At 44.2% G+C, this 17,303-nt stretch overlaps 1 protein-coding gene across 4 annotated transcripts in view; it reads left to right on the top strand.

The window, feature by feature from the left end:
• USP43 (ubiquitin specific peptidase 43) overlaps nt 1-17,303 on the top strand; it is a 49,138-nt gene that overhangs the window by 708 nt on the left and 31,127 nt on the right. For all 4 annotated transcript variants that reach the window (XM_081578343.1, XM_081578342.1, XM_081578345.1 and 1 more), the window contains exons 2-3: nt 8,619-8,750; nt 14,750-14,853. In XM_081578343.1, coding sequence (XP_081434469.1) covers nt 8,619-8,750; nt 14,750-14,853 — 236 coding nt within the window. The remainder of the gene's footprint in view (nt 1-8,618; nt 8,751-14,749; nt 14,854-17,303) is intronic.

Genomic DNA, 17,303 nt, shown 5'->3' with positions numbered 1-17,303 from the left:
GTAGGCATAGCCCGGCGGCCTCCGGTCCTCGCCGCTCAGCTGCAGCCGCGCTCCGACCCTTCGTGCTTCCCTTCCGGACAAGTGGGTGCTCCATCAGGAAGGGGGCTTCTTGGGGACTTCTCGAGATGACCGTTACCAGTTCAGCCTGGGATTATCGCTTTTGTTTTGAGCTGACTAGTGTGTTAGCGCTTGAGGTGAGGGAGTGCCGGGAGCTGGTAGGTTTGAGTGTATACAGCATTTCTGTGTTCAGCAAACGCTAGGTGAAGCCTCGGAGTGTTGCTTCTCACGCCAGGCACGGAGTTTTCAGTCTGGTTTCCAGTGCGGGGCGAGAGTCAGACTTTCAAGGCCAGGGCCTGGGAGGAAGGAGGTGAATGACGAGAAGGAAGCAACCAGGCCAAGATCTAGGAATAATCCGGGGAGAGGGAGCATTAAGTATCAAGACCAGAGGCCTGAAGGAGCTGAGAGTTGGAGGTATGAAAAAAAACTAGGGTGGGTGTTGCACAGGAGAGTAGAGTAGGGTGGAGATGAAGTTGACCAGATCATATAAGGTTTCGGAGGCAGTGGTAAAGAGTCTGGATTTCAGGTTAAGCCCAACGCAAATTGAGAACCTGTGTGCCAGTTACTGCACTGAGTGCCAGGGAGACAGAGTGGATCTGCTACGTCAGAGATGGCATCCTTTTGTTTAGTGTGAATCAAATCCCCTAGGATGCATTAGTGTGGGTTTGTATCTTTTTTCCCTGGGGTCGTCATCTACTTACTGGGGATGCTGCAGGGCCAAGAGGCTTTGGAAGTTCTGTGTATCACTTCATCCAGGATTAAAACCCAGCGTTTGTTTGGGGTCCCAGTTGGATGAAAGAGTCCTGATAATTGACGCACATGATTGGCTTCCTGCTAAAAAAAAAAAAACAACCCACAGTTCTGGGCAGAGAGCTGAAGCTCCCTGAAGACTAGGGATTGTTGTTCTTGGGGGAGGGGGAACTTGTCAGTGTTCATTCCACAAGCATCACCACTCTTGAGTTTCAGCCCGAGAAAGCAATCCTTGCCATGTGACCCACAAGGGTGCCAACCCTCACCTTCCTCTCTCCTGCTTCCACTAGGGAAGCACTGTTCTACAGGCGTCAGGGAGTCAAATGGGTGTCAGTAAGAGCTCTTTTGGCAGCATTCACTTTTTAAATGTGAGAGGCAGTGTCCTATGGTGGTGAAGGATACCACCTCTGTGACCTTGAGCAAGTTACTAAAAGCTCAATTGTGCCTCAGCTTTCCTCATCTGTAAAATGGGACTCTAGCGGTACTTACCTTATTACAGGGATGTTGTGATGATAAAATGAGTTAATTATATTAATACCTCCTCACTTGCAGAGACCAAGAGGAAGGAGAGAGGTAAGCTCTGTGTACCTTTTCTCTTAGTCTTTGCATTCTCATCCAGTTACTGCAGCCATGGAGAGGCAGGAGTAATTGAAAAGTCTTCTGAATTAGTAATCCATGACTCACCAGGATTTCCTATTTCTCTTCTGCCTCAAATCCCTAGAGCTGAGAAACTCCTTGTGAGTCTTGGGGGAATTGAAAGATAACCAAACTGTTACTATGTTAATAAAGATGATATGGTCCAAATTTTCTTGGGACTTTTCAGGCAGGCAGCCTTGGAAACAGTGGAGGAGTCCAGAACAGGGGCTTTTAAACCTTGTGGGTTGAAATCTAGGTGGGCTCCTTGATTTTCCAGATGAGGAAACATTCATTCATTCAACAAATATTGTGTCCAGACACTATACAATGAGCATGGAACACACGTGGGGGGATGAATGCAAATCCTGGGAGCTTACCGTCCAGCGGGAGAGATGGAGATGAGTGAAGTAATCCCACGGGCCCATGATTAGAACTGGTGACAAGAACTACAAAATAAAGATGTTCTCTGGCAATTCTGATGTGAAACTGTGAGTCGCTCAGTGGTAGTCTACTCTTTGCGAACCCGTGGACTGTAGCCTGCCAGGCTCCTCTATCCACGGAATTCTGCAGGCAAGAACACTGGAGTGGGTAGCCATTTCCTTCTCCAGGGGATCCTCCCGACCCAGGGATCAAACCTGACAGATTCTTTGCAGTCTGAGACACCAGGCAATTATGCTAGAAGGATGTGATTGTTCGGTGGAGGTGGGGTGAGGAGGCGGGGCAGGGAGGCTTCCTAGGAGTGTGAATCTTTGAGTTGAGTTTTGAGGGATGAAGGGTCAACTAAGGACAAAGGAGGGTGGGAAAAAGTGCATTATAGTCCGTGAGACTGAAACTGCCAATCACTGAGTGGAGTGGGGCTGGACAGGATAAATGCTTGGTAAAATGAATTGGTGGTGGTGGTTTCGTCACTAAGTCATGTCTTGCTACCCCGTGGACTGCAGGCACTTCTGTTCATGAAAGCCTATGTGGCTGGGGGGAGGGGCTGGAGAATTGGTTGGGGACAAGCCACAGAAGGTTGTACAAAAGAGTTTGGTCTTTAAGAGGGATTATTAGCTTTGGACTGAGGAAGAGAGGAAGTTGAGAAGCCAGCATCCTGGAGTGTGTGACCCCACCCCAGGCACACAAATGGGATGGATTTGTGGGGGTCCCCCTCCTCAGGCCCTGAGTCACCCAGCCTACCACTAACAGTAGGACTACTCTTTGTTTTAACAGCAAATGAATAAATACATCAAAAAAATCCTGTTCCAAAATACTTTGATTTCTTGATGATGTAATTAAATATGTATAACTAAAAAAAAATGAAAAATGCTAAAATGTGTTAAAAAAAAAAGATCTGGAATTCCACCCTCTAGAGATAACCATCATTAGTGTGTTGATGTGTTTCAAATCATGTACAAACAATTGGAAATTCTAGTTTTGTATCCTGCTGTTTTCATGTAAGTATTAACGTAAGACTTTCTCCTGGTCATTAAAATGTTCTATGAAACAGTTTTTATTAATAATGCTGCTGCTGCTGCTGCTAAGTCGCTTCAAATCATGTCCGACTCTGTGTGACCCCATAGACGGCAGCCCATCAGGCTCCCCCGTCCCTGGGATTCTCCAGGCAAGAACACTGGAGTGGGTTGCCATTTCCTTCTCCAATGCATGAAAGTGAAAAGTGAAAGTGAAGTCGCTCAGTCATGTCCGACTCTTTGAGACCCCATGGACTGCAGCCTACCAGGCTCCTCTGTCCATGCGATTTTCCAGGCAAGAGTACTGGAGTGGGGTGCCATAAATGATTGTATACTATTTCACTAAATGATCCAATTGCTAGGGAGACATTTTTATACAGTACAATTTTCCAACTATCATGCTGCATTGAAAATTCTTATATTTAAGTCATAGTCCTCAGCTCTGATCATTTCCATATGCTTAATTCTTTGAGTGAAATAACATGGTCAAAACAAAGATGACTGTTTTGTTCTTTTTTTTGTTTCTTGTTTTTTAAATCAACTTTTTTGAGGTATAAATTATGTACAATGAAATGCACCCATTTTTAAAAATTGAGTTATATGTGAGATACAACCCTGTGTAGGGTATATATTGTTAATATATTGATCTGGTACATTTGTATTACTATATGATTGCCAGTAGTATTGATTAATACCTCCATCTCATCAATTACATAATTGTATTTCTTCTAGTGCTGGGAACATTTAAGGTTTAATGACTTTAGTGAAAGGTCTAGTGACTTTAGTATTTATAATACAGTTTTGTTGTCTATAATCACTGTATAGGTACATTTCATTGTGTTGTACTTTGTGGAGACTGTGTTCTTTACAAATTGAAGGTCTGTGACAATCCTGGGTAGGGCAAGTCTGTCAGTGCCCTTTTTCCAACAGTATTTGCTCACTTTGTGTCTCTGCGTCGCATTTTGGTCATTTTCACAGTATTTCCAACTGTTTCATTTTTACCATATTTGTTATGATGATCTGTGATCAGTGATCTTTAATGTTACTATTGTCATTGTTTTGGGGGTGCTGTGAATTGCACCCATGTAAGATGAACTTAATCAATAAATGTGTGTGTTCTGACTGCTCCACCGACTGTCCATTCCACCCATCTCTCTCTCCCTGGGCCTCCCTCTTCCCTGAGACACACAACATTGAAATTAGGCCAATGAATAACCCTGCAGTGACCTCTAAGGGTTCAAGTGAAAGGAAAAGTCAATCCAAGCGCAGAGTCAGTCACTGTTGTCTTATTTTAAGAAATTGCCGCAGCCATCCTAGGCTTCAGCAGCCATCACCCTGACCAGTCAGCAGCCATCAACATCAAGGCCAGACTTCCCACCAGCAGCAGATTAAGACTCGCTGAAGGCTCAGATGATGGTTAACATTTTTTAGCAATAAATTTTTAAGAAAATTAAGGTCCATATTTTTTTTTAGACATAATATTATTGTATGTTGTAATATTGTATTATTAAGAGACCACAGAAGTGTGTAAATATCACTTTTATATGCACTGAGAAACCAAAAATTTCACGTGACCTGCTTTATTGAAATATTTGCTTTATTATGGTGGTGGAACTGAACCCACAATACTTGATGACTGTTTGTACCATGTACTAGTCTCCAGGACTTAAATATCTACTGGTTTCAAGTATGTACCTTACACAACACCTCTCCCATCCCTCCAGCCTCAGCCCCTCATAACCACTATTTTCTGCTTTTCAATTTTGATATTTTTAGATTCCACATATAAAATGTGTCATACACTGTTTTTCTCTGCCTTTTTATTTTACTCAGCATAATGTCGTCACGGTCCATCCGTGTTGCTGCAAATGGCAGAATTTCTTCTCAGGGCTGAGTAAAAATTTTAAGTAGCATCTGATGAGTTTTGTTATCTATATAAATCATCTTCCCAATTTTAAGTGTTTATTGCTTTTTAGTTTTTAGATCAACTTTATTAGGCTTGATTATTTTTAGTGCCTGCATTGACAAATTTCCAAAAATGATATCAAGTTGTAGATACACCAGCAATGCATGTTTTCCTGAGTATTAAATATTCTCTCATTAATATATTGAACAAGTAGAAATAGCATCTTGTTTTTAACATTTGTTTGTTTGCAGTGAAGTGTTGGATCTTTCTATGCTTTTTCACTATGAATGGTTGTAAGACTGCTCCTGGAACTGTCGGTTCATGTGGTTTGTCTAAACATTCTGCCTTGGTCATAATGTTCTTTTTTCTTGTTTCTTTAAATTCTTTAACTCTTGTCATACTTGCTGCAAATATTTCCTCCAAACTCAATCCTTCTTCTCCCTACAGAAAGTTTTAGATTTATTTGTTTCATACCTTTTTATAAACATTCTGTGTTATGTACTTCTGATTTTTCTATGGCTATTTAAGGATTTCAGCCATCTGGAATTTATCTTAGCTTATGTGTTTGAGGATCAATTTTAGACCAACAATTTTAGAAATGCAGTATGCCTCAAGTGATATACCAGAGGCATTGCTTTTTTAAAAAACAAGGATACCTTCATCACTTGTATGTTTTGGAAGTTCTGGACAAAACAGTAAGACATGAAATGGAAACAGGATAAAAAAAAAATTCAACTTTTTTTTTTTTCTCGGAAGGAAAACTACTGAATGAGTCTGGGAATCCATGTTTTAGAATTATCACTGTCACTAATGGGTCAGGTACTAGATAGTCAAAAGCAAGACCGTTTTAGAAACATAAAAATGAGATTTCATTCCTAAAAACCAGAAATATGAAATAACTAGGAATACTGCTTAAACATGTTATAAATTATCAGTGATGAGAGGGAGAAACACACACATGTGTGTGTGTAATATGGTAGAGCTATGCCATATTGCAAGGTAGAAATACCAAATATTGCCATTCATCCCTCCCATGTTAGGATATAGCTTTAATGCAGTTAGGAAGGGTTTGGGGTGGGGGCCTGACCTTACCAGCAAGTTTGTGGGAAGAAGGGTCTGTCCTGTCCTGCAAGCAGTGGGTGGGCAGGGGGAGCTGCTGAGGGCTGGATTTCCCTCTAGGTGGGTATTGCCATCTGAGTCGTAAGGAATTGGGACTCAACAGTGGGAATGGGACTCTGGAAGGCGCAGTCAGGAAGCCAGAATCAGAACTCTTGACTGATGTGGGCGTGAGAGGGAACCGGAAAGAGGACCCTGACATTAAAACAAAGAGCTGATTTTAGAGATTTGCAGTTGGGGGGGTGCTGGCTGTTCCCCCGGGAGGGAAAGTTGGCTAAAGATACAGGTTTGAGGGTGACTGGGGGGTACAGTTGCCAGGCAAAATACATGATGCCCAGCTCCATTTGAATTTCAGATTAACATTAACTTGTTAGTCAAAAGGTATCCCCAGTATTGCCTGGGGCATATGAATACTTATACCACAAACATTACTCATTGTTTATCACTTACTCATGCTTTTTATTTGCTTATTGGGCAGCCCTGCTTGTGTGTGGGGGGGATCAAAGTGCAGAGAAACCTAGACCCTCCAATACACCCAAGTTAGTGTGCTTCAAATAAAAACTCAGAACCAGCATTTCAGTTAATCAAATCTTGAATTTTGCTTCAGCTCATCCTAAAGTTGCCTTTAAATCCCAAAGGAAGATTTAAAAGAAGAAAAGCCCAGGCCCTTTCATTAGGGCTTCCCAGGTGGCTCAGTGGTAAAAAAAATCTGCCTGCCAGTGCAGGTGATGCAAGAGATGTGGGTTCAATCCCTGGGTCAGGAAGATCCTCTGGAGAAGGAAATTGGAACCCATTCCAGTACTGCCTGGGAAATCCCATGGACAGAGGAGCCTGGTGGGCTACAGTCCATGGGGTTGCAAAGAGTTGGACACGACTGAGCACACGGCACACCTTTGATTTGATTGGATGTGGTGAGATCAGCTGGGTCCACAGCTTTGCTCACATTGCTCCCTTGGGTGGGCATGAGCAGAGGACAGACCAGCAGGGGACATATACAGGATGTACCCTGTACACAGACAAGGGGGGGTTGCTTACACTCAAATGCTCATGCTTGCACAAAGAAGACCCTGGAAGGATGCTTAAGTAGGAAAATATTCAGAGTGTCTTCTTACTTATGGGGAGGGGCACCCAGGCAAGGGAAGAATTTTCATTACTGTTCTTCTTATATTTTGAATTCTTTATTTAAAAAGGTAGGTGCATATATTACCCTTTGAAATAAACTTTTTAAAAGCTGGAACCTGCCTTTACCCAGAAAATGACGAAGTTGCCACATCCTTTAACGGGACAAAGTGAAGGGCGTGGGAATGTGAGTGCCAAGAGGGCAGGAAGTCTTGTCTGCCCCGTTCCCCGTTGGAACCCCAGGCCCTAGACTAGTGCCTGGCCTGTGGTAGGCATTCAACAAACACTTATTTATTAAAGGGATGGATGAAGGATTGGCTCACACATTTTGTGATCTAACCACAGAAGAAGTTCAGACTTCTCAAATTCCATTCATTTTAGGAAGAGGCAATGAAGGAACCACAGGCATGGTATTTAAGGAATTCCACTTCACCAGGTCATGTGGTCATTCTCAAAGAGGAGAGTTGAAACCTTGGGAATGAAGGAAACCACTGCTAAGAGAGCAGGGCCAGAAGCTGTCCACCTGTGGGATGAGCAGATAGAGACAGCGCGGAAATAGACTAATGGGGGCAGGGGAGCGTGGGGCCCAGCACTACAAGGACCAGAGCTTCATGGAAGAGAGATTATCATGTGTACCAAAACATTCTACCACATGATCCAGCAATCCCACTCCCGGGTATATTTCTAGAAAAAAAAATGAAAACACTAGTTTGAAAAGATACACTCACCCCATTGTTCACAGCAGCGCTATTTACAATAGCCAAGACATGGTAGTAAACTAAGGCAACTAGATTAAGGCAATTGGATTAAGAAGATATGGTATGGGGACTTCCCTGGTGGTCCAGTGGCTAAGATTCCCCACCACCAATGCAGGTGGCCCAGGTTCGATCCCTAATCAGGGAACTAGATTGCATATGCTCCAACTAAGAGTTCACTTGCCACAACTAAGACCCCATGTGTCCCAGTGAAGACCGGCATGATAAAAAAAGTAAATAAAAGAAGATGCAATAGAAACAGACAACGGAATATTGCTCAGCCAAAAAAGCAAAAGAATGAAATACTGCCATTTGCAGCAACAGGGATGGACCTGGAGAATATTATGCTTAGTAAAATAAGTCAGACAAAGAAAATACTGTACGATATTACTTATGTGTTAGTGAGCTTCCTTGGTGGCTCAGATGGTGAAGAATCTGCCTGCAATGTAGGAGACTCAGGTTCCATCCCCAAGTTGGGAAGACACCCTGGAGAAGGGAATGGCAACCCACTCCAGGGTTCTTGCCTGGAGAATTCCATGGACAGAAAAGCCTGGCGGGCTATGGTCCATGGGGTTGCAAAGAGTCAGACACGACTGAGCGGGCTTCTTGAAATACAAAGACAAATACTATATGATATCACTTATATGTGGAATCTAAAAAGTTATACAAATGAATCTATATACAGAACAGAAATGTATAGGACAGGGAACTCTACTCAATACCCTATAATGACCCATATGGGAAAAGAACTTTCCAAAGAGTGGAGATATATATATTTGGCTGTTGGAAAGGCCACATTGCCCCTCTGGTTTTTCTCTGTTCCTTCAGAATGCAGTCTCCAAGTACGGTGCTCAGTTCCAAGGCAATGCCCAGCACGATGCCCTGGAGTTCCTGCTCTGGTTGTTGGATCACGTGCACGAGGACTTGGAGGGTTCCTCTCGAGGGCCGGGGTCCGACAAGGTCAGTCACCTCGAAAAACACGTTGTGTTCAATTTTAGTTTTTTCCCTTGAACATTTACTTGACTCCTCAAAACTAAATCTTGAGATTCAGCTCCGTAAATTTTTGTGTATTCTGGCTGCTGCTCACACAGTACCATTCCCTGCGCCTTCCTCTTTGCCCCGTTTGTTTTAGACCAGACGTTTCCTCCCATTGCTGTTCCTCATCCTCTCTAATCCCAGTGATTTGGTGAATAGGGTTTCTGTTTGGTTTAAAAGTTTGAAAAAAAAATTTTTTTTCCTTTTTGTCAGTATCCTATGCTTTAGTATGGTCCTCTGAGGCCATCAGTGGTATTGCTTATTTTCAAATGCTACCATTTTAACTCTGCTTTCTCAGTTACTTATCCTGAAGAGCAAGTGATTCCCAATCATTTTTCTCAAGACACAGGATGGATGATCTTTTCATGTGTGCCTTCAGCATTCCCAGATTTGGATGAAACCTCAAACCTTTGGGAGTAGGAAAGCCCTACGATCATTTGTAATAGCCACAGTCAGTTGTGGCTCTCTATGGGCTTTGCTAAATGAAGATCAATGTTGGGCTCTATCCTTTTATCTCTCACTTAAGAAAAGAAAAGTGAGTAAATTTATTATACCACGAGTGAGCAAAGTTATCAAAACAATATCCATGAATAATCCATTGTAATGCTTTAGTAACAAATCAGTCGCACATTACTTTTGATGTGTCTCAAAACTGATCCAGGTCAAGAACCAGCTACAAGAATTGCTTTACTTGTTTTGTTTGTTTGTTTTATGTCTGGACCATTTTTTCCCATCCCTCTTGTGAATCAATTAAAAAGCCCTTTTGTAAGTGTTTCGATCTTTCACCTGGTACTCTCCCATCTTTACACTACCTGCTCAGAGACAATTATTCTAGAGTAATAAAGATTGGATGCTAAAATGTGACACAAATGGACCTATCAATGAAACAGAAACAGACTCCCAGACATAGAGAACAGACTGGTGGTTGCCAAGGAGGAGGGATGGTGGGGGAAGGATGGATTGGGAGTTTGGGATTAGCAGATGGATAAGCAACAAGGTCCTATTGTATAATACAGGGACCTATATTCAATATCATGATAAACCATGAGGGAAAAGAATACAATAAAGAATGTGTATATATATATATATATGTATGTATGTGTATATATATATATATGTAACTGAATCACTTTGCTGTACAGTAGAAATTAACACAACATTGTAAATAAACTATACTTAATAAAATGAATAAATAAATGAGGGAGAGATTGAATGGTAATCAGTTGTGTAGGGTGAATGAATCTAGACATGTAGCATGCAGCATGATGACTATAATTAATAATACCGTATTGAGTGCTAGAAATCTGCTAGGAGTAGATGTTAGGTCCTCTCACCACACACACAAGAAGGTAACTATGTGAGGAGATGGATATGTTTATCGGTTTGACTGAAGTAATTATTTCATTACCTTGGTGTATATCAAATCATGTTGCACTCCTTAAATACATAAAATGTTTATTTAAAAATAAAATGGCTCAAGCAGCCGAGTCACCTTTTTCCTTTAACTCGTCTGCACAGCCAATTGTTGTCTCTGTTTCCTTCTCTTTTAAAATGACAAGTTGCAGCTTTAAGGAGAGTATCACCATATATGTCTTGAATAAACTCTTTTAAACCACAGTATAATGTAGAAGCTAAGAGCTGACAGAGCTGCAGAAAGAGTTCTTATGTCTGAGACAGCAGGTTGCCAAATGCATGGGACAGGGAAGATAGTGATTGTACCCTGTTCTGTACTTTTCAGAGCACATCTTGGAGTGTTATACACAGTATGAAGAGCTACTGTCATTTGTGGAGTGTTACAAGAGTTATTATCCCCATTTGACATATGGGTAAACCAAGAATCAGACAGGCTGTGTAACCCTCCTGAAGCAGCACAGCTTAAGAAGTGACAGAGTCAGGATTCAAGTCCAAGAGGAGTCTAGCTTGAAAGCCTGTTTTCTTATTTTAAAAAGAACCATCCTGGGGCTTCCCTGGCAGTCAAGTGGTTTAGACTCTGTGCTTCCACTGCAGGGGGCACGGGTTTGATCCCTGGTCAGGGAACTAAGATTCCGCAAGCCATGTGGCCAAAAAAGAAAAAAAAGAAAAGGCTTCTTGTCCCATTTTTCCCCTCCTCCTCCCCACTCCCTGCCTATGCCAGGCAGCACTTCCTACCTGGCAAGTAAGAGGGATAAACAGCCTTCCCAGTTACCTTTCGATCCTTCTCTTTCGTCCTTTGGTGGCAGGAAAAGCATCCCATAGAGGTGGGGGAGAGCACAGAGAGGTTAAGTAACTTGCCCCAAGTCACACAGCAAGCCAGTAGGAGAGTCAGGATGCAAAGCTAGAAAATTCGACTCTTAGAACAGGGCTTCTTAGCCTCAGCACTTTTGACCTCAGAAGACCAGGTAATTCTAGGGGAGTGGGGGTTTGTCATGTGCATTGTAGCGTTTGTAGCATTTCTTTACCTAGCAGCTGCCGGTGGCACCCCTAATTGTGATTGATTACCGAAACTGTCTCCAGACATGGCCACATGTCCCCTGGAGGAGAGGCGAAAGCATCCCCGTCATTGAGAACCCTGCTCTGGAGCTTTGGTCCCAACCACAGCGCACTGCCTCAAATCTTTCTTTAAGATGACAGTGAGTTTATTTAAGTCAATAATTTGTTACAATTTCAAGACCCACATAAAAGCAGCCCTAACTGGTCTTCCATTTTCCAGGGTGCCCCACTACTGTATGTTCTTCATGCTGCAGCCAGAGGGATCTTTTCAGAAAGGAAATAAGATCGCATCACCTGCCTGCTTTAATTCCCTCGGCAGTTCCCTGTTGCATTTATAACAGAATCCGGACTCCTATACAGCTGACGGGGCCCTAACTGGCTGACCCACCAATAGATCTGCCTGGTTTCAGGCCCCTCTGCCCCTCACTCATGATTCTCAGTCACACTGGCTGCTTTCTGTTCCTTTAATGGCCAAGGGTGTCAAGAAGGCACCCACGACCCAACAAGACCACGGGTGGCTGTTGGCCGGAGAGAGGAGCTTGCCCTGCTCTTCATCTGACCTGATTGAAACCAGGAAAGATCGTTTTCTCTGTCTGGAGTCAAAGCCCCTCCTGAAACTTGCTCTCAGAAAATTGGGCTGCCTGCAGAGGGCTGGCTGTGAATTCTTGAAGGTAAAAGAGCAGAGCTGTTGGACTATTTGGCACAAACTTCATTTTCGCTTTCCAAGAAGGAAAGGGACTGTCCCCTGTGTACCTCTGAACAATTTTTCTTTCTGAGGTTATTTCTGTTTCAAACATATGAAAGCCATGTAGCTCAATTTATTTGAAACCAGAATAGGAAACATGAGGACCACTTTCTTCTCTGTTAATGTAACAATAAATGTTTTCATCTGGTGAATAGGGCATCTTTTTACTATCCTGTGGACAGTGTGACACCAGTAATATTTTGGGCAGTTTATCTTACAGAAAATACCACTCTTGCAGGATTAAGAAAGGACTGAGGCTGGGGAGAGGACCAGGAATCTAACATCTATTAAGCACCTACTATGTGCCAGGCAGGATACCCTCATCTCTTTTTATTTAAACGATGACTCCCTGAGCTGACCTAATACTCCTATTCCTTTTAGGTGTGGAACAAGGGAGAGGACCAGGAATCTAACATCTATTAAGCACCTACTATGTGCCAGGCAGGATACCCTCATCTCTTTTTATTTAAACGATGACTCCCTGAGCTGACCTAATACTCCTATTCCTTTTAGGTGTGGAACAAGGCTCAGGGAGATAGTCAGGATCACTCGGCTAGCAGAGTAGCCCCAGCCTGGTCCCACCGGCCTGATAGACCATGCTTTGTGAGTGATCCTCCATTGCTTCTCACCCCAGCCTCGTTTGGAATTTTCTCTATCCATACCCATCCTTGGACGGTCCCATCTGCAGCCACTCCCAACGCATGCTGCCTTATTATCTTTTTTAGATTTTTTTAATGTGGACCGTTTTCAAAGTATTGCTTCTGTTTTAGTTATTTTGGCCGTGAGACATGTGGGATCTTAGCTCCCCAACCCGGGATCGAGTCTGAACCCCCTGTGCTGGAAGGTGAAGTCTTAACCACCGGACTGTCAGGGAAGTCCCACTGCCTTATCATCCCGATGGAGAAGCAGCCTGGGTCATTGTGAGGTCTTTGGTTGTGAGGAAAGGCAGCCAATCAGCCCACTCAAACAAAAAGGGAAAGGCCAAGGGCAGAAGAGTAGAGAATGGAGGTGAAGAGTGAAGGGTGGAATGGAAGTGAAGGCTGAAGACCAGGCTGGGAACTGTCCTGAACCAGACAGCTCTGGGATAGGGGTGGCAGTGGCAGGAATGGCTCAATCCTCTGGTCTGGACACTTCTGCCGAAGTCGCAGTTTTTGGCCTGTGGGTCAGTCTGCCTGTGATTGACACGCAGACAGGAACATCACATCTCATCTATACTGCTTGAATCATGTGCCTGTCCCTTTGGTGAGGGAGGACAGGACCCCCAGTGAAAGAGCCTTGCCCCCTACCCCTGGACTGAATTCAATGTTCCCAAAGTGAGAACTACTCTCAGTGAATAGGAGACAGTCCTGGGCAGCCCCAAATGCCCATGTCTGCTCTGCATCCACGTTCTCTCTCTCTCCTCCGAGCCCTTCATTCCCTTGTCCTTTGGTGTCTCTGCCTGGAACTCGGCTTGCTCTCCCCTCCCTCAACTTTCCCTTTCTCCTGTTGCCGTTTCCTATTCTGTAATGGGCTTCCCTGGTGGCTCAGTGGTAAAGAATCTGCCTGCCAATGCAGGAGATGAGGATTCGATCCCTGGGCCGGGAAGATTCCCTGGAGAAGGAAATGGCAGCCCACTCCAGTATTCTTGCCTGGGAAATCCCATGGACAGAAGAGCCTGGTGGGTTACAGTCCATGAGGTTGCAAAGAATTGGACACCCCTGAGCATGCACATACTTCTGTTAATGGATCAGGCGTTCTCCAGGCACAAGATCGGAAGCTTGGAGTTGACCCATTATACCCCTCCCTCTGTCTCCTCTCCTCCCCCATCAGCTGCTCAGTTATGAGCTGTGCACACAGAGTGTCACACAAGGTGCCTTGATTGAGTCCCTCCCTCCTTTTTATTTTTTAAATATCTATTTATTTGGCTGCACCAGGTCTTAGTTGCAGCAAGTGGAATCTTTTAGTTGTGGTATATGGGGTCTAGTCCCCTGACCAGGAATCGAACCTGGGTGTCCTGCATCGGGAGCTCAGAGTCTTAGCCCCTGGACCACCAGGGAAGTCCCTGATTTTGGATGTCTGGTCTTGAAATCTACGAGAGGACACATTTCTGTTGTTTCAAGCCACTCATTTGTGGCCATTTATTACAGCCACAGTGGGACACTCATACGTAAAGGAATTCAGAGAAGGATGTAGTAGGACAGAGTGTGGTGGGAGTAGGCTGACGCATTCATTATTCTGAGATTCAAACCTGTTTTGTCTGAGAAAGATGATGTTCACGTGAAGACTGGCTCGCTGGAAAATATGTTCAGGAACGGTTTAGGAGGTGGGAGATGGTCAGATTCGGTGTGGGTGTGTTTGAAGTGATGACAGCCCATCCAAGTGAAATGTACAGGAAACATTTAGACACAGAGGAGGCTGGGGTAGTATGTGTGAGGTTCATGCTCTTTCACCACACACACACACACTAGCTCTGTCTCTTTCCTTTTCTCTGTCACTCTCTCAGGGAATTGGGGAGGTCCAGGGATTGAAGGAGCAGTAGACTGAAGGAGCAATAGACTGCTTCTATTAGTAGAAGGAGCAGTAGTAAGCAACATGGAAAGCCTGGTTTTGCAGGTCTAGTCTCAGAAAGGGATGCTGTGGACCCAGGAGGAGGTGGAGTCTCGCTGGTCTGGATGCAGTGGAGTGATGGGAGGCATGGCTAATTTTGTTTTCTCTCCTCATTTCTTTGCAGCTTCAAGCTGAAGCCAGGAAGACCTCTGAGAACCTTCTGTCGCCATCGGCTCAGCTTTCTGTGGGCCAAAGCTTTGTGCAAAGCCACTTCCAAGCACAATACAGGTAAGAATGGGGTATGTTTAAAATGTGTTGCCTAAGGCTTCAGCAAACTTGTATGCTGGTAACCAGCCTCCCATTGCCAGGTTTACCCTGAGATCGTAAAACAACAGAAACCATAAGCTTCCTTGTCTCCCCCATTATTAATCACAGTTAAGCACTTACTTCTGTTGTTTCCGACCTTCAGTCTCTTTCCTTTCTTGCTGGCTCCTGGGCCTCCCATGCCCCCTTGAAGGAGGGGTGTTGGTGAAGATGGTTCCATATAACATGAATGTGAAGGCCTAGGATCTCCCCAGGCCATTGCTGAGAAGTAGGTGAGATCTTTCTGGTTTGTTCTTTATTACCAGAGAACTGAGTTTAACACATGATTTGTAGTTCAAGATTTCCCAGCATAATGAAGGATATAAAAAATATAAACTTATATAGACTCTGCCAGGCCCCCTTCTAGGTGCTGAGACTTGAGCTGTGAACACACTCCAGCCACTGTTCTTATCAACTAACATTCTATTGGGGGTTGTTGTTGTTCAGACGCTAAGTCATGTTCAACTCTTTGCAACCCACATAGACTGTAGCACGCCAGGTTCCTCTGTCCTCCACTGTCTCCTGGAGTTTGCTCAAATTCATGTGGATTGAGTTAGTGATGCTACCTAACCATGTCGTCCTCTGTCATCCCCTTCTCCTGCCCTCAATCTTTCCCAGCATCAAGGTCTTTTCCAAAGACTCAGCTCTTTGTATCAGGTGGCCAAAGTATTGGAGCTTCAGCTTCAGTATCAGTCCTTCCAGTGAATATTCAGGGTTGATTTCCTTTAGGATTGACTGGTTTGATCTCCTTGCAGTCCAAGGGACTCTCAAGAGTCTTCTCCAACACCACAGTTCGAAAGCATTTATCTGGGGAGGTGTTAGATAGTACACATATGTGCCTGCTTACGTCACTTCAGTTGGGTCCGACTCCGTGCGATCCTTGGACTGTAGCCGGCCAGGCTCCTCTGTCCATGGGCTTCTTCAGGCAAAAATACTAAAGTGGGTTGCCATGCCCTTCTCCAGGGGATCTTCCCAACGCAGGGATCGAACCTGCGTCCCTTACGTATCCTGCATTGGCAGGCGGGTTCTTTACCACTAGTGCCACCTGGGACGGGCCTTAATACACACATAATATGCAACAATCTGTGATAACAATGAGTGAAATGATAACCTGGGAGGTTGGGGGGACAGCTGAACTTAGATAAGGTGATCAAGTGAGGCTTATTTTCAGAGGGGCCATTCGAGCTGTGAGCTGAGTGACAAGAAGCCGGCCATTCAGATAACTTGGGGACAGGGTATTCTAGGCAGAAAAAGCAGCAAAGGGTCTGGGGTGGAGATGATCCAAGTTCAAGGAACAGAGAGCTGCCAAGTAGTGAAGGGTGGGGAGAGGTGAGGCTGGAGAGGTGAACGGGCACCTGGTAGTATGGGTTGTATGTAGCCTAAGGGCCATAGGAAACCACTTTGAAGTTTAAGTAGCGTGTGGTCTAATTATCCATTTAAGAAATTGGCTGGTTGGGACTTCCCTGGCTGTCTAGTGGTTCAGAATCTGAGCTTCCACTGCACTTGGCACGAGTTTGATCCCTGATAGGGGATCTGATCCCACCTGCCGTGGCGTGTGGCCAAAAAACAAAGAAAGAAAGAAAGAAATTAGTTGTTTTGGTGACGAAGGGAGGAAGCACTGGGAGCTGGCATAGCAGCTGATGTGCTGTCCTCCCAGTGGGAGAATGATGCAGATTGGGAGTGATGGAGATGGAGGGAAAAGGGTGGGTAGATGGGGAACAGGTTTGGGATATAGAGTCAACCGGACTTGCCAGTGGGTTTAAGGGTAAGAAGGGGAGGGAACTGTGAACTGTTCACAAGGGAACTGTGAATGTCTAGGGTGACTCCTGGGTTTTTACATAGTTGTATAACTGGCAGGTGCTTTGAAGGAAAAATTGGGGGAGTTTTGAAGTGTATGTTATGAGTGTGAAAGAGGAAAAAAATCTCGTTTCCCTTTCCATTACTTTCTTTTATTTTTTTCTTTTCTTTTTGGCCACGCCCCCGCAGCATGTGGGATCTTAGCCGAGCTTAGAGTCCTAGGGTGGAGCTAGCACGTGGAGCTGAAAGTCCTCATCCTGTGCTGGGTTCCTCTGAAAACCAGCCCCTATCCTGTGGTTTTAGCATAAACTCAGGTGTGGTCATACGGGGTTTTTTTGTGAATAGCAAAAGATGCTCATTTTACCTTTATTTCTGCTCTCATCACTTAGGAAATTCCAAGGGTTTTAGGAGCTCTGTGCCAAGAATATACATACTTTTCAACATAAATATATATTTCTTATTGTAAATCACAGTGCCACAAGGTAAAAGGTGAGTCAGGGACAGATTCTTGAAAAAGTGACATTTGAGCTGATCCAGTACTAAGGACTGTAAGCACCCTTTGGGTCGATTGCTGAAGA

The sequence above is a fragment of the Giraffa tippelskirchi genome, chromosome 3 (assembly GCF_054371585.1).
Source record: "Giraffa tippelskirchi isolate mGirTip1 chromosome 3, T2T-mGirTip1v1.2.pri, whole genome shotgun sequence".
Taxonomy (NCBI): domain Eukaryota; kingdom Metazoa; phylum Chordata; class Mammalia; order Artiodactyla; family Giraffidae; genus Giraffa; species Giraffa tippelskirchi.
The sequence above is the reverse complement of the archived record's forward strand: the minus strand, read 5'-3'. Positions and strand labels throughout refer to the sequence as shown.